At 34.8% G+C, this 25552-nt stretch overlaps 2 protein-coding genes across 2 annotated transcripts in view; both read right to left on the bottom strand.

The window, feature by feature from the left end:
• Nucleotides 1–2484: 2484 nt before the first annotated feature.
• On the bottom strand, nucleotides 2485–12575 carry LOC133190106 (uncharacterized). The gene is made up of 3 exons (XM_061325576.1): nucleotides 12475–12575; nucleotides 5298–5435; nucleotides 2485–2761 (listed from the first exon to the last, which is right to left on the bottom strand). Exons 1-3 carry the CDS (start codon nucleotides 12554–12556, stop codon nucleotides 2613–2615), a joined length of 369 nt encoding a protein of 122 aa, XP_061181560.1. The 5' UTR covers nucleotides 12557–12575; the 3' UTR covers nucleotides 2485–2612.
• A 3880-nt stretch (nucleotides 12576–16455) lies between these two features.
• LOC133189975 (uncharacterized) overlaps nucleotides 16456–25552 on the bottom strand; it is a 28420-nt gene continuing 19323 nt past the window's right edge. Inside the window, exons 2-3 of the mRNA XM_061325430.1 lie at nucleotides 17421–17549; nucleotides 16456–16918 (exon numbers count right to left, since the gene is read on the bottom strand). Coding sequence (XP_061181414.1) covers nucleotides 16518–16918; nucleotides 17421–17549 — 530 coding nt within the window. The 3' untranslated portion in view covers nucleotides 16456–16517. The remainder of the gene's footprint in view (nucleotides 16919–17420; nucleotides 17550–25552) is intronic.

The raw sequence follows: 25552 nt of genomic DNA, 5'->3' as shown, positions 1-25552 counted from the left end.
CAATTCTTCATAAATTGTTAACAGGACTATCCAGTGCTTTCTCGTGCAAGTCTTTACCGACACTGTCAGTGGTCATAAAACGTCAGACGTCCATGTTGATATTTATACACCATAACAATTAGCCATGGAGCCAAGTATAGTAAAATATACTGTCATCTTTGTCTCCATGCCTTTGGGCAGTGAATTTACTCCAAATCTCTTTAAATGTTCACCCCCGTTGAAAAATAACCGAGAGGTTTTGTTGAAAATTTGAACATCGCCGTGAAATTTTTATTGCGAATCATATTTCATCATATTTTACTATACATGGACATACATGTACGATAAATCATACAAATGTATATTTCTTTTAAATCTTAATTAATTCATACATAAGTTTTTATCAACAGCATTATGGTCAATAGGAATTCAAATAATGATTGCTAAATGATATCGTACATGTGTCCCAGTGCAGTTAATTAAGACGTTGAGTATGTATATTTTTTTTTCTTTTCTAACCAGACTACATGTAAGTTGACCAAAATACTATGATCAAAGGATACATGCAACCAAAGTTGGTTCATTGCCACTGAATAAAGAAATTTAATCATTGTCTTACACTTTGTTGTTTAATGTCTCAATCCATTTTTTCCTGTTTTCTTTCAGCAACCACCCCTCCTTCTTGGCCCTCCAAAGTTCTCTCCCCTATGTTCTGCCTATCCTTACAATCATTGACAATATTTATGGGCGGTGGAAAGGGTAAAAAAGACGTTAATGCAAATCTAGCAATTAATTTTGCAAATAATAATAATAATAAAATAAAAATATAAAATACTAAAAAACAACCTGCTTATTAAAAATCAAATCAATTCACTTGCAAAACCAACAGACTCCTCTCTAGTGTTCTTGCTCTTCTTCTTGCAACTAGTCACGCTGGACACGTAATTACCGCTGATGTTAATATACTAGTTAAAAATGAAGATCTTAAAAAGTTCCCAAATATAGGGATTCTATCCTTCCCTTTTCACTAAATCGGAGGTTATAAAAGAATTAGAAAGACTACGTGAACAATATGTTATGGTTCAAGCAGACAAGGCTTGTGACAATATCGGCTTTGTTTGTAAGGCTCATTATAATAACTTTATTTTAGAAGAACTTGGTTTTAATTCTGGAAATCCAACTATCTAAAAATGAAATTCTTCAAAATCACATTTCAGTGTTTAATACTTTTAACATTCCAGTCAAACAAGGTAAGTTCGATCTTCCCTACCTATACTGGATTCCTAAACTTCATAAAAACCCTTAAAAGTGAGTCCAGCAAATGCTCTACCAAACCTAACAATATATTAAGAGACATTTCAGACGCACTGTGCTATAACATATTCTAGTTCAGTGGTGTAAATCAGATGTGGATTCTCAACAAAAACAAAAAAAAAAAACAAAACAAAAAAAAACTCTAAAGAAAAAAATTTAAATCACCAAATTTTTCAAAGGTCAATGACATCAAAACGTACGACGTTTCTACACTTTATACAAATATTCCTCACGATAAATTAAAATATAGACTTTTTGATATCATAGACAACTGCTTCTTAAATAAAAATTTCGTATCTTGTGATTGGTCATCAACAAAGCTACAGTATACTTTGTTGAAAAGTTACTCTGATTCTGTACGCAAGTACTATGTACTCTGAATTTGATGGATTTTGTCATTGACAACATTTATGTCATATTCGGAGACTAGGTCTTTCAAAACTGTTGGAATTTTCGATGGGAACTAATTCTGCTCCTTTAACAGCCGACCTGTTTTTAAATTCCTGTGAAGCAGAACTTGTACACGAGAACAAGGAAAATCTTGCTGTGGCCTTCAACATGACATTAAGATATATCGACGACTTTTTAACAATAGTTACTTCCCTTCATGTGTCGACTCGATAAATCCAAGTGGTGTTTCATACCGACTGTTAGGGCTCAAAGCGGGTGTGATCGATCGACAGGGGATGCTTACTCCTCCTAGACATGTGATCCCATCCTTGGAATTTCTGGGGCCCCGTGTTTTCTGCCCTGTTCACAGATTATTATATTATTTGTAGATTTTTTTTTTTAGATCGACCATTTTTTTCTATTGCAAAACAAACGATGACCGATGCAAAACCAACTGACGCCGGATGGCGGGCAAAACAAAAACAGTTTCGTATCTGAAGTTTATATCTTAAAATTGATGAAAAATTGATTAAAACAATTTGGAAATTGGCAAAATTAGTGACCTTTCCCAATGAATAACATAACTAAAAATCAAGATAAAAAATAATAAAATAAAAAAACAACTTACAGTGGAAGGCTTTGGTAATGACCTTAATTGCAAGCAAGCACACAGCGGGATAAGTTCAGCAAGAAAGATAATTTTCGGAAAAGATTTCATATAATTAAAGAGAATATAATGCCATATACATTTACAACAGTACAAGGAATGAAAACTTAGATCAAAGAAAAAAGATCGGCATCAATGATGTAAATCAGTATACTGTATTCGTATTGACAACAGGGAACAAACATTTCATTATATACAATCCTTATTGAAACATTACAAGGGGAAAACCCCAGATGTTTTGAAAATCAACGCGAACGTTTTATTATTCACAATACTTCGTGCACCCGCTGAAGCAACGCTGGCCTTTGACCCATTCCATGATAGGGCTTATGTCACAATGGAGGGGATCTGTGTTGATGCAGTTTTCTAAATCGAAATTCTTGAATAAGCATGGATTCATGCAGTTCTTTCCTGTAAATTGAAACAAAAGAATTAAGCATATGGTACCAGGAAAGGAGAAAATGTATGGCTGGACCGTCATAAATTCCTCTGACTCTATTCCCCGCATTTATATTGTGAAATGAACGGGGGAGAGACAGAGTGGAAGCCATATTGAAAAGTGGGAATTCAGCGACACCACCTGGTGTCGCGACTCTGTCGACCTTCATTTTGCGGATATGACTTCTGAGACGCGAGAACCCAGTAAAATCAAAGTACTGATACAGTACTGAAAGACGGGGTCAAATAAGTTTGTTTGTTTGTATGTTGTTTAACGTCCCTCTCGAGAATTTTTCACTCATATGGAGACGCCACCACTTGCCGGTGAAGAGCTGCAAATTTTGTCCTATACTCGGCAATTACGGTCATTGAGCAGTGAGGGATCTTTTTCGTGCCAGCACCTACTGCGACACGGGACCTCGGTTTATACGGTCTCATCCGAAGGACCGGACTCCACGTCCCACAGTGGGATTCGAACCCGCGACGTAAGGATCAACTCCTTACTCCGACACTCTAGAGCAGACGCTCTAACCACTGCGCCACGCGGGCGACGGGACAAATAAGAAACTTCATCATTTTACATTTCATTACTGCTTGTTGAAAATTTTTGTAGGGCTTTCATACCAACTTAATTTTTTTTTATTATTTAATATTAACAGAAAATTAACAAAAAACACTGTGAAAAATATATCTTCACGTTTATCCTTTACATTGTAATAGATTAATCAGTAATCACTAATCAAGAAACCTTTTTGAATTGTCCAAATTTCACCAGGTTCGAATTAATATTACATTTCGAGAAGTAAACAATCGATGACGCGTACGCAGTCTTGTATTACGCAGCCGAGTAGTTTGTATACTAGAGTGGTTCAGTATTATGTTTTCCACGTTTAAAATTTTCAAAACGCGTCTTTAATTTGAGTAATAAAATCTTCATATCACTCTCTTTAATTTGATCCGGAGTGTTTGTATTTTAATCAAAACAATTTCTGCACTCTTTCATTTAGCGTAGATTTAATCCATGCGTTCTCCGCACGGCTTCCGTTTTGAGGCTTCAACTGATAGTAAACTAAAAGACAGAGTCACGTGACCCTGTATAAAATGATTCTTCTACAACTGAATCATCACTAATACGATGCTATCGCCATTTAAACGGTCCTATCACCGACAACTGAAGCATCGCTCAAATTAGGTCGCCTCCTGGCCATTCGATTTCTTTGCGCATGATGTCAGCAAACAAATACACAAGCAAACTATCATTTGAACAAATCATGGTGTGGTAATGCTGCATGCATTTTTCTTATAGGGACCATTCTCGACAGTTGCTTTCCTTATCAATGAATAAAACAAACATCATTCTGTTGTTTTTTGAACTTCCTCTCACGTACAGCACTTTCATGTGTTTGTGACAGCCCCACGTTTTGGCCACGTGTTAGTTTGACACTTTTTTTTGCATATTTGCGTGCTGACGTCATGCGAAAAGAAATCAGATGGCGAAGATGCGACCTAGTTCAAGTGATGCTTCATTTCTTGGTGATATATCCGATGAAAAGGCGATAGCATCGTATTAGTGGTGATTAAGTTGTAGAAGAACCATTCCTTTACTGAGTTTTCGGGTCTCGGAAGTAAGATCCGCGAAACAAAGTTGTAAAAAAGTTGTAAAAGGTCGGCAGAATCGCAACACCAGCTGGTGTCTTTTCAATATGGCCTCTGCTTTGACTCTACCCCGCACGTCACAATATAAAAGCGAGGGTTAGAGTCAGAGGAATGTCGGATTAGGCTAAACCGAGAATCGAATCGGGGGGCCGGCCCCTGCATTATTAGGCGCTTTATCGACTGAGCTATCCAAGACGATATCCTGACCCAAACCATTACATTCCTACATCCTTAAGGCAAATACTGACTGACATTTTTCATACTAATTGCATGTCCATTATTTAAATACTGAAATATCTGCGGATTTTTCTTTTTCCCGATCATGACAATGAGCACACGGCGGGTGCATGTGACCGGTCGAGAGGGGATGCTTACTCCTTCATGGTACCTGATCCCATCTCTGATGTTTTTTAGAGGTCCGTTTTACTCTGATCCTGGTTTATATTGTTTCAATAGACTTTTGAGCTTTATTACTGTTCGTTATCTCCATATTTGATTTGATCTGTAGCTCTTTTGTTTGCCTGTCCGAATTTTCTCAATCGGAGAGCTATAGTTCCTGTAGCTTTGCGCATTAAAGCTTAAGGTGAAGGCCAATACATTGCTCAAATCCAGTACTGAAGGGACATGCCAAATAATGGAAGATAGATGAAGATTTGGCCTTAAAAAATTCAACAGCAGATTGTCCAGTCAGACTCATTCCATCATCCTATGATGTTAAAATGTATATACGTTTAAATACCAGGAATTTTTTTACCGTCACATCTATTCAGATTGTTTTAATAAACATAAAAGACATACAATAAAGATATAAATCAGAATTATTAAAAGAAGTAAGATAATTAAAATATCTAACCAGAGCACTTTTTGACACATCCTCGGAAACACCCAAACCCGTACTGGTCAATGATGTAGCTAGGCTCCACTACACAGCAAGGGTCAGTGTTCCAGCATGTCGGCAAATCCTGGTGTTTCATTGGAGGACACGCCTCAGCTGAGATTTATAAATGACAAATGGAATGTAATATACAATTTTATAACAATTTTAAGATAGGGAGCAGGGGTGGATCCTGGATTTTGCAAGAGGGGGCATAATAAGTGCCGACGATACTTTTTGTTTGCGATATTATTATTACTGAGTATACCAGAAACATGTTTTTTTAACAGATCATTTATTCTGCTTTTTTATGTTCATTCAATTAAATGTACTAGTATGATACAAGATTATCCGGACAGTTTTTGCTGTATTGCAAAGTGCGCTAATTACTTGGCAAGCCATGTAACATGTATTGCTGGCGTTTTGAGGGTTGCTTATAATATTGAGAACATTTAGTATGATTATGTTAGAAGATTAATTTTTGAGAAAAAACTAAATAATAAATCCTTAGGGTCGGGGTAATAATCTCGAGGGGGAGGGGGTTGGGGGGTGTCAACAAGCAAGTGATACATGTTTGAGGATAAAACTTTCCTTATTTTCAAATGAGGACTTTACTAATATTCTTATTAGTAATTGCGTGGACCCTGAGGTCCACGCAGAAAATATATTAGCGGAGTTAAACCGGATGCCATGGGCTTACGTCAGGCTACGCATGCGCGATGATGCTAGAGAGTTCGCCTCTAAGACAACTTGACCGTAGAACAATTCGCCCTCTTCAAATTAGAAAAAGCCAATCATTGGCAAACATCGCTCTAAAATCTGCACATCGTATTTATGTATTCTTTGGCGTAACCAAGATCTGAATTTCTCTTTAATACATATATCCTTATATGCTCTATGGTACAAGCATTTTAAATAAGTAGGAAGAACTTATAGAGATAGCTTAACAGCTTGAACATGTTGAATTAAAACCACTAGGTGTTAAAAGATGGTCTTTGCCATGTTTACCAGCATTAGTTTTGTGCATCAAGGTTTGCAAAATAATTTGATAGACAGCAATCCAAATATAGCTTGATAAAGGCTTGTAGCAATGTTTTTCCATGTGGGGGAGAGGGAGAAACATCCAAAAAAAAAAATTCTGCGTACTACATATCTGTGCTACACGTGTACCATCTATCTTTCCAATGATAGGATACTTCCGTATAAATCTAGTACAGATGTCATGTCCCAGCCGTTAAGCATTACATGTATCGAAATAGCCCGATTTTTTTCAGTTAAATGACAAAACTATAGGCCAATCGGGAATAAAATTTAACAACTTTGCTATGAAAGCACAATCACTCAAAGTAGGCAGATCATTGTAGAAAATGTTAACGAAAGGTAAACCTGTGTCACCTTTCAGAGTAACCAATGAACTCGTCCATGGATGCATTGACGGTCGTTGTAACAAGAATAGATATGGGTTACCCCATATCCAAAATATTCGACTTTTAATTTACTCCAGTTTTCACAAGAAAAAAAACTGTACATGTTATGAAACTGGTGTATAGTCCTTCATGTCTGTAGCAAATACCGTCACCAGCCTAAGCGTCACTAGCAAACAGTACACACACCTGTGCTTGCAAGACCAAATAGCCTAGGTCTACACACTTGCGATAAGATTGTCAATCGCATCTTCTCAGACCTTTTGCCGAGAAGTTACGTACGATTGCAGGTGTTGTATATTAACCATTCCGTTATTTAAAAGAGACAGAGAGAAAAAAAAACACACAAAAATTAATCTTTTTTGTGTGTTTTTAAATTGATCGAGTCAATCGATAACTTAGCATAGCCATTGTTTAAGATAACTCGAGACCCTTTAGTAAAGGGGGGGGGGTTCTAAGTCACACCACAGGCACTTACATTCAAGCCCGTAGCAACGGTTTTCAAAGGGGGCAACCTCCAAAAAGAGTTGACAAGCAGAAATAAATAAATAAATTAACAACCTGTGCACCACCCTGTAAAATCCTCTTGGGGGGGGGGGGGCTTCGTCTAACTTTTCGATACATTTTGATTTCTTTTAAATGTTTGATTTTCTGTATTTTGAACCTTTCCGCAACAAAAAGTGCGGGGGAGCTTCCAATGCAAATTAAAACTTATATATTCAAATTCTAACAAAAGATTTTTTTAAGAAAAAGTAAGCCCCCCCTCCCCCACATACTACGGGACATTTTGAACCTTTCTCTTCATTGATTAAAATATCCCCATAATATAAGGAGATAAATATTGTCCTTTATAAAAATTTTGATATTTTTTAGGCAAAACTTGTACATGACAATTAATTGTCAGGTACAAATTTTGCATAAGAAATATCAATATTTTTGTAAAGGATAATATTCTCTTATGGATACTCCCTTTCATGACTTTTTATGCATACTTCTTAAAGTTAGTTACTTTAGAAGATGGTCCAAAAATGGCATAGCCGTACGTTCGTTCGCTGGAATCTTCCGACGATATCAAAGTGAAATATTTCATGTTACATGTGGGTGGTCGAGGCCCGGGACCGGTATTGTGAAGGTACACGGAGGAAGCAATAAGCAAAACTCTTTCTATAGAGAGCAGAAAGGGCAGAGATTGAAGTACTTAATATTTTATTGAAAATACTAGATGTAAAAAAAATATATATATTACAGAATAAACATTCTCTCTCTTCCTCTTTCTGCAAAAATAAAGGGGGTTCCAACGCCCGACCCCCCCCCCCTCCCTGGATACGCCAATGGAGATTACGATACCTGCACGCTTAAGCCTCTTTTAATTCTGTTGTTAATTTCAAAGGCTAAATTACAATTGTGATAGATACCTAGATCAACATTTCATATTCATATCATTTCAAGGTCACGATTTTTCCTATCATTACAGCCTAATTAAGCAGACTTAAATAACGATGACAATTAGAAAAAAATTAAGATTAAACTTAATTACACCTTTGTAAACTCACTAAGTCTAGAAATTTTCTTTAAATTTCGTTTCGAAACACATGCATATGGTCCACGTATTGCAGTCCTTTTTTAAAGGACAGCAACTTGTTAACTACATACTGATTGCACAAAAGAAGGGGGTGTGGTGTTAAGCCGTCTTTTAAATTCCCCACTGGGAATCGCTTGTTATATACATTACTAGTACATGTACTTTTTCGAGTCCAAGTTCATTTCAGAGGCACTTGTAATCAGTATAATTTATTCTTTAAATGGACGCGTCTTCGAGGGAATTCGAACAACTACTTTAATTCAGAACACAGCACAAACATTAAAGGTGCATAGACACAGATTTGAAGTTTATATTTTCTCAAATTTTCTGTATAATATCAAAACTTATATGTTGCTATAGAATTTCACACGAAAATAAAATTAAAAACTTATTTATTCTGGAAATTATTGAAACTACGAATTTTGGGAGGCGTTTGATTAACACATCCTTGCACTTTCACAATTTTTAACTTTATCCTAATACTTAAGAAAAGTAGCAATTTTGTTGTGTATTAATGAATAATATTACATCTATAATCCAAACAATTCAGAGTAAAAATGTGCAAAAGCAAAACCCACTCACTTAAGTATTGTCAGCCCGTGCTCAGTGTTGTGTAGTTGTGTACAGAAGTTAACAAATTGAATACACCCGTGAAACGTAAACTGTTTTTGTGAACAGGGCACGAGCTCTGTTGTTGTTTATGTTTACGTTTCACCGGGTGTGTTCAATTGTTAAACTCTGCACACACCACTGAGCACGGACTGACAATACCGGTGAGAGGATTTTGCTTTCTACATTTCTACTCTGAAATTTCTGCATTATAGTTTTAATATTTTTCATTAATAAACAACAGAATTGCTACTTTTCTAAAGTAATAAAGATAAAGTTAAAATTTGTGAAAGTGCAAGGATGTGTCTATCAAACGCGTCCAGAAAATCGAAGTTTCAATAACTTCCAGATAAAATAAGATTTTTATCGAATTTTCGTATGAAACGCTATAGCAACATACAAGTCATGAAATTATACAGAAAATTTGAGTAGATATTAACTTCAAATCTGTGTCTAAGCACCTTTAAACTATTCTATAGACTTAATTCCACTGAAATGCAAGTCATATTGAATTAGATGGTCCCGTGTCACAGTAGGTGCTGGCACGAAAAAGATCTCTCACTGCTCAATGGCCCTGAGTGCCGAGTATAGGTCAAAATTTGTAGCCCTCCACCGGCAAGTGGTGGCGACTCCAGATGAGTGAAAAATTCTCGAGAGGGACGTTAAATAACATACAATCAATCTATCTTTTTCACGGAAGTGTAGCTAGGATGTAACTTGCACGTGGAGACATAGTTAACAGAAACTATGTTACGTATCAGTGTTCACCACTGTATAATATCAGTGGAAATGTACTTAAATCTCTCTAGAATTCATTCAAACTTTAAAACCGACAAAAGATCTAAATGAGTTGAAGGGCATTATGCGTTATTGCGAATACTACAGGAATTGTACACTTGGAAAGACCAAATCTAAGTTAGCAGTCGGGAAAATACAATGATATTTTTTACATGCATTTCATAAATGGAAAACAATATGTCCGTTATTATCTATTATTTCCACGCTCACATTTACAAACAATTGTTAAATAAGCGTAGAATTCCAGGTTTCTCAAAACCAATTCCGTAAGGCGATTTGCGTCTGTATTCCTTTGTTGTACCATCGGTGAATACATTTCCTGGTCAAAGCCAAAGGACCCGCGTGTAAAAAAAACTTTAAAAAACCCTTTATTGGCCATTTAAATGCATAAAAAGTTATAAGAGAAAAGATTATAAGAGATGCTTCTCGTTCTCCTTAAAGTGGTAATGTTTTTGCAAAACATTATGAATGTTGCACAGATTACATTTTATGTTCATTGTTTAACTTTGAATTTGTAGTCAAAATTATGAAATATGGAGATAACGAACAGTATTCAAGCTCAAAATCCATTTAAACTAGGGATGTCAATTTTGTCAGTAATTCATATTCGAATATTCAATGAAAGTATTCGAATATATTCGAATATTCGATAAAATAAATAAAATCTGGTTTATTTTAAATATGCATGATCCTACTCTCATGAAAGGTTTAGCGTACTAGGTATTCTAATATTGGAGTAAAATTGTGTGAAGGCTTTTGTAGATGTACAATAAGAAATTCCATTTGATATTTGTCAATGTCTGAAATAAATAATTGATTTAAATGTAGAAAAACATGATTTTAACAATTTAATAATTTAATAAATTTATAGTAGCTCCAACTGAGGAACCAATCGTCTTACCAAAGGCAGGATAGTCGTATACTGTTTAGATTTCAATACGTGTAATTAATTACAATTATCAGTCTAATAAGAGGTATGATTAAAATCTTTGATAAAATATTTTTAAAATATAAACAAATATTTCCATAGACAATTTTCCTAGGTAATTAATTAATTTACCGATAATGAATATAAAATTCAGGATTATGTACAACCCGAGATACATGTAATCAAGTAATTTACATATTTATTCTGAAATTGAGCCTTTTACAATATTAATTACAGACTAATTCTATCAGACACTCATTCAATGATCAATTAAATTTATTTTGATAAGTATACTCTTCATGTGTTTTAGACATTCTAAGAAGGTTTTCATTTATAATCAAACTTTATTAATCACTATTTCTTTTTACGAAATCTGTAAAACACCGAATATTCGAATCTTAAATTTATATTCGAATATCAACTCATCGAATGAATATTCGAATATTCGAATATTCGTTGACATCCCTAATTTAAACAATACAGATTGGGAGCAGAGCAAACACTGACCTCCAAAAACATCAGAGGTGGGATCAGGTGCCATAGAGGAGTGGGCATCACCTGCCGACCAGTCACACCCGCCGTGTGCTCCTTGTCTTGACCAGGAAAATCCGTCGACAATTTAGTTTGTAAATAATGGCCTAACAATTAGTATGAGTCAGCATTTGACTTAATGATAGGTTGTATTTGCTGACAAGGTCATTGTATCGACCATAAAACTTGCCAAATGATGAATTCAAACTAGAATGTTGATATCCTTGTTTCATCAACTTGTTTGTCAATAGCTTGCCTCGTTTTAGAAATTGTTCATAGGTAGAGCATGTTCTTGCGTATCGAATCAACTGGGATACAAAAACCCCATATGCAGGTGATACGGGTATATTGCTACATAAGTAAGGGAAGTTGAAAAATTGAAATCATCACGTTTATCATATAGTTTGATTGTTAGGTTACTAGGTTTAAGTCTTTTTCTAGTAAAATATCCAAATATGAAACAGATGTGTCAGACTCTCTGGTATCTTTTATTTCAAGTTTACTGGGATATATCGAGTCGACATATGAATGGAAGTAACTATTGTTAATTGATAATACGTCGTCGATACATCTAAATGTCGAGTTGAAGACCACATCAAATTTTTTCTTCTTCTCATGTAGAAGTTTTTTTGATAAATTCTGCTTCATATGAATACAAAAATAGGTCTGCTAATAAGGGGGCGCAATTGGTACCCATGGGAATTCCAACAGATTGTTGGAAGACCTGATCCCCAAAAACCATATAGATATTGTTAATCAGAAACTCAAGCATCTTTTTAATATCAACTTAAGAGTACTTGTGTGTACAATCAGAATGTGTTTCTCCTTAATCGTCCATCTTCTATATTTATAAAACCGGTTCTACCCTTTAATCTTTGAATGGGTCAAACAAAGCCCACGTGTCTTGCATTTAAATCACAATAACATTAGCAGGGTAGGTCTATTGGACGCAAATTATGAGTTCATAGGGGCCGGTAACATACTATGTTTGACATTACATAATCACTATCTTGTATAACGGTATACATGGTGATCACGTAAAAAAGTACCGGTATGTTACTGGTCCCTGTGGGGCAAGCTAACAGATTCCTACCCGGCCATGTGCTCAACCATCTAGGATAGTTGCACAATGTTTGGGGGGGAAATCCTTCCGCCAAGCAAGACAGACACATAAGCAAGGATTTTGAAGTATTTGCTAATCAAATTATGTGGCGAACATTTTTTAAACACAAAAAAAATAAAATTGAAATTATCATAAACCGAAAGAATGATAACAAAACAAACCTAAGTTAAGCTGAAAGAGAAAGTGGACAGCTACAATCCAAAGAACTCTCCTACAGTCAAACTTTACATCCATATTTGACATAATTCAAGCATGTACTGAACAAAGATAACAATTTATACATTTATAATGCCAGATTTCACATCACAGCAGCTGCTTCTATCATTAACGACTACACAACAAATTAAAAGACAATATCGACACTTTACAGCTGATATTAAAATTTTCAGTGTTCAGACACGTTAACATTTAATATACACTGTTCCACTAATTATTTTTTGCTTACGCATGGCGAAATTCTGCTTGTATCTTTAGTATACATCACAACACACCATGTATATCTGAGAAAAGGTCGACTCAAAATACACCTATTTCAATTTATCATAATATGAACACTAAGTATATGTGGGTAAACCTTTCCCGAGTACCATGAGATTAGATATATATAAATATTTTCCACGAAAAAATGTTTAAAGACAACAAACAGATATCAATGCTGCTTACCTATGAATGAGGAAAGATACTCAAAAAAAGAAACGCATAATAGAAATAATAATGTAAGATGAATATGATTCATTCGGGTAAAATACATCATTTTTAACGACTTTCGAGTTTGACCTACTTTTGAAAAACTTTAACCTTGGCCATAACTTTTGAACAGTTGGTGTTAGGTCTTTCATACTTCACATATGCATTCCTTGTGAAAAGACCTTCCTTTAGATACCAACAGCTTTGACCCCTTGACCTTGCCCTTGGAGTTTGACCTAATTTTGAAAAACTTTAACCTTGCCCATAACTTTTGAACAGTTGGTGTTAGGGCTTTCATACTTCAATGTATATTCCTTATGACAAAACCTTCCTTTGGATACCAACAATTTTGGCATTGACATAACCTTGGAGTTTGACCTACTTTTCAAAAATTTAAAATTTGGTCATAACATTTGAATGTTTGGTTCTAGGGCTTTCAGATTTCACGATCACTTGTGACAAGACCTTCCCTTGGGCACCATTTGACCTTGACCTTGCCGTTTTACTTACTTTGAAAAAACTTTAACCTTCGCCATAACTTTTCAACGGTTTGTAATAGGGCTTTCATATTTCACAGGTATATTTCTCGAGACAAGACCTTTCTTTTGGTACCAACATTTTTTGATTTTTTGACCTGGAGTTTGACTTGCATTTGAGAAACTTTAACCTTCGCCAAAAGCTGCCATACGGGGGCATCAGTGTTCACAAACACATCTTGTTTGGTTTTGTTTCGTGTTGTTTTCTTTTCTGATTGTAAATGTTTTGGAAGGCTACCCCCTCCACTTTCAAAAATGTTGCTACGGGCCTATCAAAAGACGTAATAAAGGCTTTTTAAAAGACGTAATAACGCCTCACACCTCTTTAAACGCCTTTTTAAAAGACGTAGTAATGACGCCTTTATCCACATTATTACGCTTTTATTGGCGTTATAATGCCTTTTCATTTCGCGTAATTACGCCTTTTTTTCGCGTTTTTTCCCCCTGTTTACCTATCTGTATTGTTTGTTGTTTTTACTAGATCGATCAATGCTCGTTATCTTCATCTTTCTGCAACAATTTATATGAAATTGTCTTTTACTAATTTCAATTTCAACTGTCAATGAGTATATTAATCATGTACTCTCATTGGCAAATGAATTACTGAAAGACAACACTCCTCATTATGCAGTGTTTGTAGCGTTTAAATCATTAAAGTCACTGTCTTTCTTCATCATTTTTATATATCGAGACTAAGCGAAAAACTTTTTATTTTTTTCGCAAAAGTTATGCATTATAATGCGAAACTTACGCGTTTACCCACCAGAGTTACACTTTAATTCGGAAAAAAAATTGAGCTAGAATGCGGAAGTTACAGGTTATTACGCGAAAGTTACGCAAAAAATATGTCCCTATTTTGCAATATTCGTAATTTAATTTCTCTCAGAATTATATATTGATTAAGTCTTTTGTATGTAATTTGCTTTCTATTTACTGATCCAAAATTAAATCAAGGTATAATGGGGTTTATCCAATATGGATAAACCTGGTTAATTATATCATATCCAAAGACCGATAACTCTTATTCTTATTAGGTTGTTAATTCATCGGGCTCGGTGCTTAAAAATTCCTGATTTTTGTTGAATGCGCATGTCTTCTAGAATATACCTTTTCATTCCGTAGTTTGAAAGAAGCAGACGCAATTTTTTTTTTAAACCCACCCTCCCTCCTCCCAATTTGTTTTTATTTTCCCCCATCAGCATCTCTGTCATTTTCTAATACAATGTATTTTTCGGTTGTTTTTTCCGTTTTCTTTAAATTTCTCGTTTCAGCGTCATGGCATGGATCAAATGCTGCATAGGATCCGTCGGCCTGTTGATGTGCTTTGCAGAACCTCAAAAAGTACCAGTCGCGTGTGATTATTGACTTTGTTAGGCATAATTTTGCATAGAATGCTGTCTCCGGGGGGTACTGTTTTTTCCAGGCTCCTTGGATCAAGATGGTATTCTCTTGCTTATTATCTATATTCATTTACCTATGCTGCCATATTATCATCATCGGCGCATAAATTATCCAATTTATTATTAAATGGCCATGACAAGCATGCCAAAACATATACAGACTTTTATTGATTGTATTTACATACATCTTTAACTTTTTAAAGGGTGAACCTGATCAAGTTTGTTTCTGTTGTTGTCCAAGTCTAATGTCACGAAATAACTTCGCGGCAGACATTTTATAATGCAAACCACGCAGGGTGGGGGATGGGGTAGCTTACTCTCTTTCTTACTTATCTCTACTACCCTTCTGGGGCAAAGCCATCTACAAGATTCCTCTAGCCATCCCTATTCTTGGCTTTGTTCTCTTGATCTTTTTCAGGTGTACGCTAGTTTTTAATTCCCTCCAGGTGTTACTGGATTGGCGTCTTTTTCTTTTACCATGAGGACTCCATATAAATGTCTGCCTGATAATGTCGGTTGATGGTTTACGGAAAAGTGTGTCCAAGTCATTTCTAACGTCTTTGCAAAGTTTCTGTTTCAAATCTTAGCTAGTTTGTCTTATGCAGTATGTCGGTGTTGTAGATCGTGTTTGGCCATGCAGCGTATTTGGAGGTTTCTTTGTAAACAGGTGTCGACAAGCGTCTGTAGAATTTTGGTGTTGGCCACTGTAATCCTCCAAGTTTCCGCACCATACCTCAAGACTGCCTTGACAATATGAAGGCCTGTTTTCCCTCCAGGAGTTCTTCAATTTTTATTGCCTCAGCATTTAATTTAGCAGTGTTAAGACTTTTGTATTTTTCTTGTTGATTGAAAGTAAGTTTTGTGCAGCAAATTCTGCTACTTTGTTTGTTTTATTCTGCATTTTCTATTGTATCTTGAATAGTAGAACTTAGTCGTCTGCAAAATCCAGATCATCTAATTGTGTCTAGAGTGTTTGTTGTAGCTGTTTTCATAATCTAGAGTACCACCAAAATGAATAGGATTAGTGAAAGCAAGTACCCTTGTTCTGAAAAAGAATGGGTCTGTTAGTAGTCCACCATGAATGAATCTGGTCGATAAATCTTAATATAAGTCCAGTATAATATATATCACTTTTATTGGCATACTATAATGTTAGCTGCAGATCTGTAACTCGCTGGTCTGAAAAAAAAAATGGATGGACGACCAGAGATCGTACATCTCAATTTTTTCATGTTCGCGACGAGAAAAATTTGCGATTGAAAGAAGGTCGCGAAACTCGCGGATATTTCTCGCTCGCGAAAAAAGTATGTTTACTGTATAGAAATAAATTACAACACAAATAAATCATCATGCTCTATTTTTTTTTAAAAAAGGAAGCAACGTTAACATACCTAACTAGTCCTTTTATTTTGGAACAATCTTCAAGACATGCATAACAAAACTCGACTGAAACTAATTGCATGTTTGTCACGAATTGTTTTGAGGGAAATAATTACGTTGAAAATCGACTTTTTAAAAACATCTGTCGATCTACCGTCAGGCTCATTGTCTTCATCGCATCCTTTTTATTATTTTTTTTTTTCACAAAAGGAATCCAGAGAAGGTTGTGATAGGTACAGAGTCGGAATAGTAACCAGTGCCAGAATAACGTTTGACCCACACCTTGTCTCCCTGGTTTAGTCTTAAAACAACCATGTTAACCCCTGTTTCAAAATAATCCTTATCACCGGTGTCGTATGCCATTGTTCTGACCTTAGCATCTCCATTCAATACAATGTCCATCCGAATCTCATTTCTATCATAACTCTGAACACTGACAAAGAAGACGTAGTGCCCGTCCACGGGGGTCGTGAACATCCCTGTTGTAGGGTTGTAGCCTCCTCCTGTGTTAAATATTATCTTGGGGAAAACAAGTGTACTTCCGGTCCATGAAGAGGAGTCAGTCGCTATCCCTGCGGTGAAGGCCACTTTTGAAGATACCCCTAAAAACAGGAATGTTAACATAATTGCTAGGGTTTATTATCATTTGCATGAGTTTAGTAATTATTAATTTAACTTTGAATTCAAATACAATAAAGTAAATGGATACAAACAATTTCTGCATCTGTAAATTATTTCAGTCAATACATCATGCAATTGTATTAACACACACACACACACACACACCCTCTCTCTCTCTCTCACACACACACTATTGCAGAATTTGAAAAAAAAAAATGAAATGCCGCTGGGGGGGGGATACTTGTAAATGCCCAAGGGGAATCAAGGTCTTTTAAACTCGATAAAATTAGATTGTAATGAAACCCTATTTCAATCTCAGTCAGAATTTACTTGCTTTTGCTAAAAGTGATTTAGAAGTACTCTAGACATAAAATCATCATGCTGCATCATATTATGATACACATACTATAACTCGAGGAAGAAACAAAACATTATAATTCATTAACCTGTCATTTGGAGAACAAGAAATAAAAGCGTACATACCACACTGTCTGTTGGTATAATTCAGTCGGAACACCTCTAAAGATGACACAGCAGAGGAGAGTTTTAATTGTTCAAACTGAGTCTGTTTGACTTCCGATTTGAGGCCTTCCATTGTGTTGTTCATATTATCTGTAACAAATTACTGCGGAAATATAGTCTTGGTTGTACATTATTATTATTATTATTTGCTTTCGTATATACTGAATTTCAAAGTTAATGTTAGTTCACATAAACATGTCCCAACTTTGCGGTTTCAAAAAAGTTACGCAGTATTTATGTAACAACATAACCATACAACTGTATGTATATAAAGGTTTAAATTTATTACTAAAATGCTACAAATGCTAAAATACACAGGAACAGAGATGTTCAAAGAAATAATGAAATTTCACTACATAATCAATAGAACCCCACCCTAACAACAGAGCCCTTGACCAAGGGTCGAGAAATATTAATTTCAGGGGCATCTTTGCTCATTATAACTATGAACTTAGTTTAGCTGCTAAATACTCAGGAGAGAAGAAGATTTTCAAAGAAATAATATCTTTTCACTATATAATCAATAGAGTTCCATCCTAACCCTGATATTGTCCAAAGGACCCGGTTTAACGATAGAATTCGTTCCATGTATTGGCAATGTAGCAAATAAATACGGGCGATAACTCGAACTCGGTGTATTTTCTATGAACAATCCAGAGAGTTCCAAATGTCAACATGGCGTGTAAATTTGAAGCGAGGAAAAAGCATTGAGAAAATGAGTTGAATTTTCGTATTTTTATGGATTATTTTTTAGGTTAAAAGGCATATACAATCTCAAAAAGGTTTGTTATGATTAATTTGGTAATTATTTTCAGTGCAGCTCTTTTTGTATTCTTCAAAATCATTTTGGAGCGGATCTGCTCCGATTTGCTTCATTGCAAGTATATGGGACGTATTCTAACTGTGGTGAGGGCTTGTCCTGAGACACATTTAGATTATTCTAACTACCCTTACACCAGATCCCCTATCGCAGAGGTCGAGAAATTTATAATTTTGGGAGAAGCACCCTTGCTCATCATAACCATGCAATAAGTATGTTTGCAAAATACTAAAGGGACAGAGAATAAGATTTTCAAACAATAATGTATTCTCACTTTATAATAAATAGAGCTCCAAACTAACAATAGAATGCCTAACCCTGGGGCCACAAATTTCAAAATTTTTGATGAGGCACCCTTGCTCATCATAATCATGCACCTAGTGCATCTGCTAAATATATAGGGGGAGAGTATCCGATTTTTAAAAGAATTTATGATCATTAGAGCCACGCCCTAACTCCAGAACCCCTGACCATGGGGCCATGAATATCACAATTTGGGTAGAGGTCTCAATGTTTATTATAATCATGCCAAAAGTTTAATTGCTTGTTATCCAGAATTAAAGAAGAAGATTTTTAGATATAGCACTAATTTTGATGGTTTTAATCCCATCCCTCAGTCCCCAGGGAGCTGACCATGAAATTCACAATTTTTGTTTCCCAGCACCCAGATGCTTTATGCCAAAATTGGTTTAAATTGGTTCAGCAGTTCCAGAGAAGAAGCTGAAAATGTTCAAATGATAACACACGACGCATGTCGCACGACGACGAAAACAGCAATAAGTCACCTGAATGACTCAGGTGACCTAAAGAGAGAATAATAGCAATTTATCCATCTCCGAGAAGAGGTTTACTCAAGAAACGATATTTATAAATCCACCACCTGTATCTTTTCCCAGATCCATATCAACGTATATACTGCACGGTAGATCAATCGGTAGAGCGCTCGCATCGTAATTGGAAGGTCGTGGGTTTACAAAATTTAACTAATTTGATGGCGGGGGAAAGAAAGTATGAATAAGTTTTTTTAAAATAGAAATTAAAAGGTAGAAAAAATCAATCTTGCTCCTTCAGTTGGTCCGATTGTATCCCTTAGTGTATTGTCAAAATTAATATATGAAGGTAAACATTTTATTTACCCCAGTCCTTTTTACATATCTTCAAAATCGACAATTACTGACAAGAAATTAGGAACTGTCAAATGTGTTGTCAATTTTTTTCTCTTAATTGAAGGGTTTGACAGATTAACCGCAAATTCTGGGTCGCACTAGCTGTAACAAGGGTTTATCGAACATTACGTTCTAGGTATTTTAAAAAGAGGAGACCTATGTGCCACATCGCTTACCTGAATGACCATATTTTCTTCCTGACAAATGAATATGTTGTTAATAAATGAAAATATAAAATGAATAGAGCTCGTAGTGACATTTGAGTTCTGGCGAATGTCAATGTGTTTCTGTATTAGAAAAAAAAACTTTCTTCATAACTCACGGCCCACCCCTGTGTGTCAAGATTTGAAGAAACTGCAAGAAATATTGTACAACATCTATGTATATTTGTATATATTCCTCAAATGCAAAAGAGGATAAAGATCAGCCTAATACTGTAATTACTGAAACTGAAACCGGAAGGGTAATAAAACAGTTAATGTTTAATTGTGAGTGATTAGGTGTAGATGTATAAATTATATTTTTTAATAAAGTGGATATAGTTCATATCACATTTCATATCAACAGTTGTGATGTTTTTTGCGTAAAATTAAAAAAAAACAAGATGTGTTTGTGAAACACTATGCCCCCGTATGGCAGCTTATGTCGAAGGTTAAAGTTTCTCAAATGCAAGTCAAAATCCAGGCCAAAAGATAAAAAATGTTGATACCCAAAGAAAGATCTTGTCTCGAGGAAAACACCTGTGAAATTTGAAAGACCTAGATACAACTGTTCAAAAGTTATGGTGAAGGTTAAAGTTTTTTAAATAAAAGTCAAAAATCAAGGTCAAGGTCAAAGTGGTTGGTATCCAAAGGAAGATCTCGTCACAAGGATTACATATGTGAAGTATGAAAGCCCTAACATCAACCATTCAAAAGTTATGGCCAAGGTTAAAGTTTTTCAAAAGTAGGTCAAACTCCTAGGTCAAGGTCAAAGGGTCAAAGTCGTTGGTATTCAAAGGAAAGTCTTGTCACAAGGATTACATATGTGAAGTATGAAAGCCCTAGCATCAACCATTCAAAAGTTATGGCCAAGGTTAAAGTTTTTCAAAAGTAGGTCAAACTCCTAGGTCAAGGTCAAAAGGTCAAAGTCGTTGGTATTCAAAGGAAAGTCTTGTCACAAGGATTACATATGTGAAGTATGAAAGCCCTAGCTCCAACCATTCAAAAGTTATGGCCAAGATTAAAGTTTGTCAAAAGTAGGTCAAACTCCTAGGTCAGGGTCAAAAGGGTCAAAGTGGTTGATATCCAGAGGAAGGTCTTGTCACAAGGAATACACATGTGAAGTTTGAAACCCTAAGCACCAACTGTTCAAAAGTTAAGGCCAAGGTTAAAGTTTTTCAAAAGTAGGTCAAAGTCCAAGGTCAACGTCAAAAGGTCAAAGTAGTTGGTATCCAAAAGAAGGCCTTGTCACAAAGAATACACATGTGAAGTTTGAAACCCCAAGCTCCAACTGTTCAGAAGTTATGGCCAAGGTTAAAGTCTCATAAAATTTTGCAAAAGTGGGTCAAACTCCAAGGTCAAGGTCAAAAGGTCAAATATGATGGTACCCAAAGAAAGGTCTTGTCACAAGGAATACACATGTGAAATATGAAAGTCATAGCCCCAACCAATCAAAAGTTATGGGCAAGGTAAAAGTTGACAACAGACAGACAGACAAACGGACAAACAGACAAACAAACAGACAAACAGACAGACAGGACAAAAACAATATACCCCCGGGATCTTTCGATCCGGGGGCATAAAAAATTACTGAAGTGGATTCAATACAAAAACTGTAAAACATGTGACAGCTATGTGTGAAACATGTGATAAAAAAATCTTCCCATGATTTGTGGTTGGATATGATTTTTATCCAACTGGTATGTTTTCCATCCCCTTTCCGAGGCTCGGGGATAGAAAACACACGAGTTGGATAAAAATCATATCCAACCACAAACCATGGGAGATCCTATTTGTTCAATTTACTTTATATTCTATATACTCACCGGACAATGAATCTGCCATAGTCTGTTGATTTTTCTGTAGGTCAGATAGAGCCAAACTCAGTTTATTGTTAGTAGATCTCATTTCTGTACTATAAGCATCCAGAGAATCATTCAGTCTCTCTGATATCAATACATATCTGTTGTCAATGAGCTCGGGAATATTCTTGTCTATTTCCAGAGTGTGTTTATTGAGGTCCAGAAGTGTAGTGGACAAATACCGAACTTCGGTTTTAATGTCTGCTAAAATACCGGATGTATTCTGTTCAAAAAATTGCTTTTCCTTAATCAGCTGCGTTTCGAACACTCGGCGACTGGCATCAACCTCCGTTATATTTTCTTTTAAAGACTCAATATTTTCATTACATCTGGTAACTTTGTTACTTAATCGATTGTTGTCAAGCTTAAGCGATCGTACCTCTTTCTTCAACTCGGCTATTTCTCTGGTGGTTGTGTCTTTGAGAGAAGAAATCTCGCTTTCGGAAGACAGAAGACTTTGTTGAAGGGACACCATGTCTTTCATCAATGCATGGACATTTTTCACCAATGTCATTCGGATCAAAGTTTCTTGATTTAGTAGCTGTCGAAATACGTCGACATGTTTAGTATCAAGTGAACTGAAATCTAAGTCTGTTGAGTTCCTCAAATTGCCGTCTGTTAGAATCGAAAAAGCGTGGGATCCAAACAAGCTTATTATGACGAACGACAAACAAGAAAAACGCTTCATTTTCGAAACACAAGAAAAATATCCAGGCAAACTGCCTGCTCTTCACTTTTTATACTTGAAGCTATCTTAAGTAACTTAATAGTCCCAACAAATATCTTAGATAAAAAGTACATTATTTTCTCAATATATTTTCTCAATATATGAATGCATTAACAGTATTTAGCTCACCAGAGTCAACATTTCAACCGTCTGTAACTAAATTTTAGCTATTTTATGCTTTTTTCTTAAAGTTTTTTTTTGTTTTTTTTTAAAACTTGATGTAGGTGTAGAATCTGGAATATCAAAAATAAAATCTAAACTGTATCACTTTATTTTTACCCTGTTATTATAACCGTGGTGCTGTAGGGTTTACCTTTGTCTGTTAGTTGGTTCTTTGGTTTAACATTGAGACATTTATTGTGATTTAGACCGTTTTATATGGAAAAAAAATCAAATCTTGATTTTATGGGATTTCAACTGTTTTCATTGGAACCATGGTCGTTTATTAGCAGAATAGGAAAATGTGGTTTTTGCAATATTGTATGACAAAGGATAGTTATTAAAGGTATTGAAACAGCTTAGATTGAGTTTCATAAAATTTTGACTCTCTATGGGGTCGGATTGGCCCTTTTCAAGTGGGAATTGATTTTCTAGATTAAAGAATGAGGGAGTATAAGGCGAACCCTCTATGAGACACTATATTTAAAAATTGTGTTGTCAGTTATATGATATTTAACACATTTGAATCATTTATTTTATTAAATACCCTTTTTGATATTCTGTAATTTGGTTACATAACTTATTGTTTTTATTTTGTGAATTTATTACTTATCAAAATGAAAAAAAAAATCTATATTTTGTTTCCGTTAAAACGTATGTAATACATTTAGTTGTTTTCAAAAATATATTTTGTTTTTCATTTAAGACATCAATTCTTTGACAGTTGGAAACAGTTACTGTTACTTTTTTGCATTGCTGCAAATGTTGATGCTAGGACTCTGAACATGTCCAAAAATACCATTTTTCAAATTTTCAGGCATGTTGTCATGGTTACTAGGACACATACATTGTAGCAACCGAGTTTTTATGATATAAAATACTTTTATCATAGCAAGTTTGAAGAAAATTCTTTGCTTACCAAGGCCCCTACATAAGATTTAAAGAGGTTAAAGTACAGTGTAATTATTGAAAATGGCTCTTAACAGTGCTCTCGGAATGCCTGTTTTAATGTCAACTTTTTTTGAGAAATTTAGTTGAGTTTAGTTTGTGCAATGATTACCCTTCATGACCATTCTCCATTTTACATTTTTATAGGAAGCTAATATACCTGTGTAATACTGATCTTTATTTGATATACATAGTTGGATCATATATTAATTTTTAATTTCGGGTGCTTGTGTTCATGAGAAGATATGGGAAGTTACAGCCCATGAGCCTCGCAATTAAGTATTTCTAGTTTCTGAAGAAAGATAATAATGCGGAAAGATTCAAAACACAGACAACCTGACCCAAAATATTCCAACTAAAATGAATGAATGTCTTCACGAATACATGACGTGTGCAATTATCGGACACTCAAGACCTTAGGCATCTCAAATTAAAGATATTTGTACCAAAAACAACAGATAAGGCAAATATTTTGAGTTTTTTAATTTTTGAAATTTAAGATCAAAGCATTTTGTGAGATATTTCATCAATTTCTTATAAACATTCTGAGATAAATATTTTTAAAAATGATAAGAATTATCAGTTACTGTAAAACACTTTCTTACAATCATTTTACAGAGTTAAGATCATCGTCTGATATTTTTATCTTCAGGTAAAATAGCGTGAACTTAATTTTGAAAATCATATTGCGTTGTTGATAAATGAATCATGTAAGAAAACAAAGTAATTTTTTTCAATAGTGCAAGTACACTGTATATAAAAATTAACATGGCCGTTCTAGGTGTCTAGATAATCATCGCGTTCTCTCTTCTGTACATTTAGCACGTGGAGCACTTTCATGATTATACGAAGTCCTTCTTGGTTTATTCTTAAAACCGACATCATCTGACAAGTCATTACAAGTTTATTCTGAGCATGTGCGTTGTCTCATATTAAGTTCCTTTTCAAACTCCTATTCGTAAAGATTCCTTTTTTAAAGAGATATGATGAAGTATTAGGTAAAGAGAACTTACTATGAAATTCCTATTTCAAAATGACTTGAAAGCGTTCTTAAAAAGCCTAAATACTATATGATCCTAACAACAAGTCAAATTATGCCTTACTTTAAATTATGGAAGAATATAAAATTTATTACTTTAATTGTGTGATATGACATATTTACAATCATAATTGAATCATTTATACAGTTTTTAATTATGACTTAATACAATTGACATCTATAATATAATTAATAACAACATAGTATATTGATTGCAGTCATTCAATTTTCATTTGTTTGCATTAATCAAAAGAAGATGTACCTTAAATGATGGAAATTAATTTCTATCAATATTTAAACTATATAACCTGAATTCGATCTAATTCAATACTAGTATTACAGATTAAATAAAGTACAACAAATACAAATTGAATGTAGACTCCTCTGTCTATATCGAATATTATATATTACTGAGTATATAAATGTAAATTTACATCCACTGGATATTTTCTCCTTTCTTAAGAATACCAAGGTTGTTTATTAATACATATAAACGGCGCTTAGCAAGCCACCTGTAAAGGTTTCTTGAGCAGTGGCTCTTCCATCAATGAAAGTTGAACATAAAATGATGTACATATCAATAATACAATATTTAAAACTTACTAATGATTATTTTTACAGATATAAACATAAACAATAAAAAATTTTATTATTACGCGAATTATGTATTTTTTCTGCAATAGCAGCAACATTAATCCCCATACTAACACCTAAGGAAAGTAAGAAGAACCTTAGTGAAAGGAAACAACTGTGTTCCAATACGTTTGCTTAACCCAACTGAAAGAAATATCACAATACATTCAGGCACCACAGTTGGACAACTGGCACCAGTCGAAGAGATACTCGAGGGTGGAGTAAATGAATCAGAATCCAGCGAGAATATGTCTAATCAGTTGGCGTCATTGTTTAAAAAACAGTAGCAAATCACAATAAAAAGCAAGCAATGGCTGTGAAACAGCTTTTGTGTAGATAAACGCACATTTTTTTTTTTTTACAAAATCTGATAAAGATGTGGGACGAACTTCTATGACCAAACATAAGCCAATCAAAGAAGTTCTTACGAGGCTCCCAGAACACATGAATGCAGAGCTGGTTAAACATGTAAAATAAAGTAATTGAACCTTATAAGAGTCCTTGGACATCAAGGTTTGTCCTAGTATAGAAAAACGACG

Source organism: Saccostrea echinata, unplaced genomic scaffold (genome assembly GCF_033153115.1).
Source record: "Saccostrea echinata isolate AGI-Se365-2 ecotype Australia unplaced genomic scaffold, CSIRO_AGI_Sech_v1 ptg000020l, whole genome shotgun sequence".
NCBI classification, from domain to species: domain Eukaryota; kingdom Metazoa; phylum Mollusca; class Bivalvia; order Ostreida; family Ostreidae; genus Saccostrea; species Saccostrea echinata.
This window is presented reverse-complemented; position numbering and strand designations above follow the sequence as displayed.

Coding starts and splice junctions, on each gene's coding strand:
- LOC133190106 (XM_061325576.1), bottom strand. CDS start 12,556: ATGTCAAATATGGATGTAAAGTTTGACTGTAGGAGAGTTCTTTGGATT. Junction 5,436..12,474: donor TCTCTTTCAGCTTAACTTAG/GTTTGTTTTGTT, acceptor TATAAATCTCAG/CTGAGGCGTGTCCTCCAATG. Junction 2,762..5,297: donor ATGTGTCAAAAAGTGCTCTG/GTTAGATATTTT, acceptor TTCAATTTACAG/GAAAGAACTGCATGAATCCA.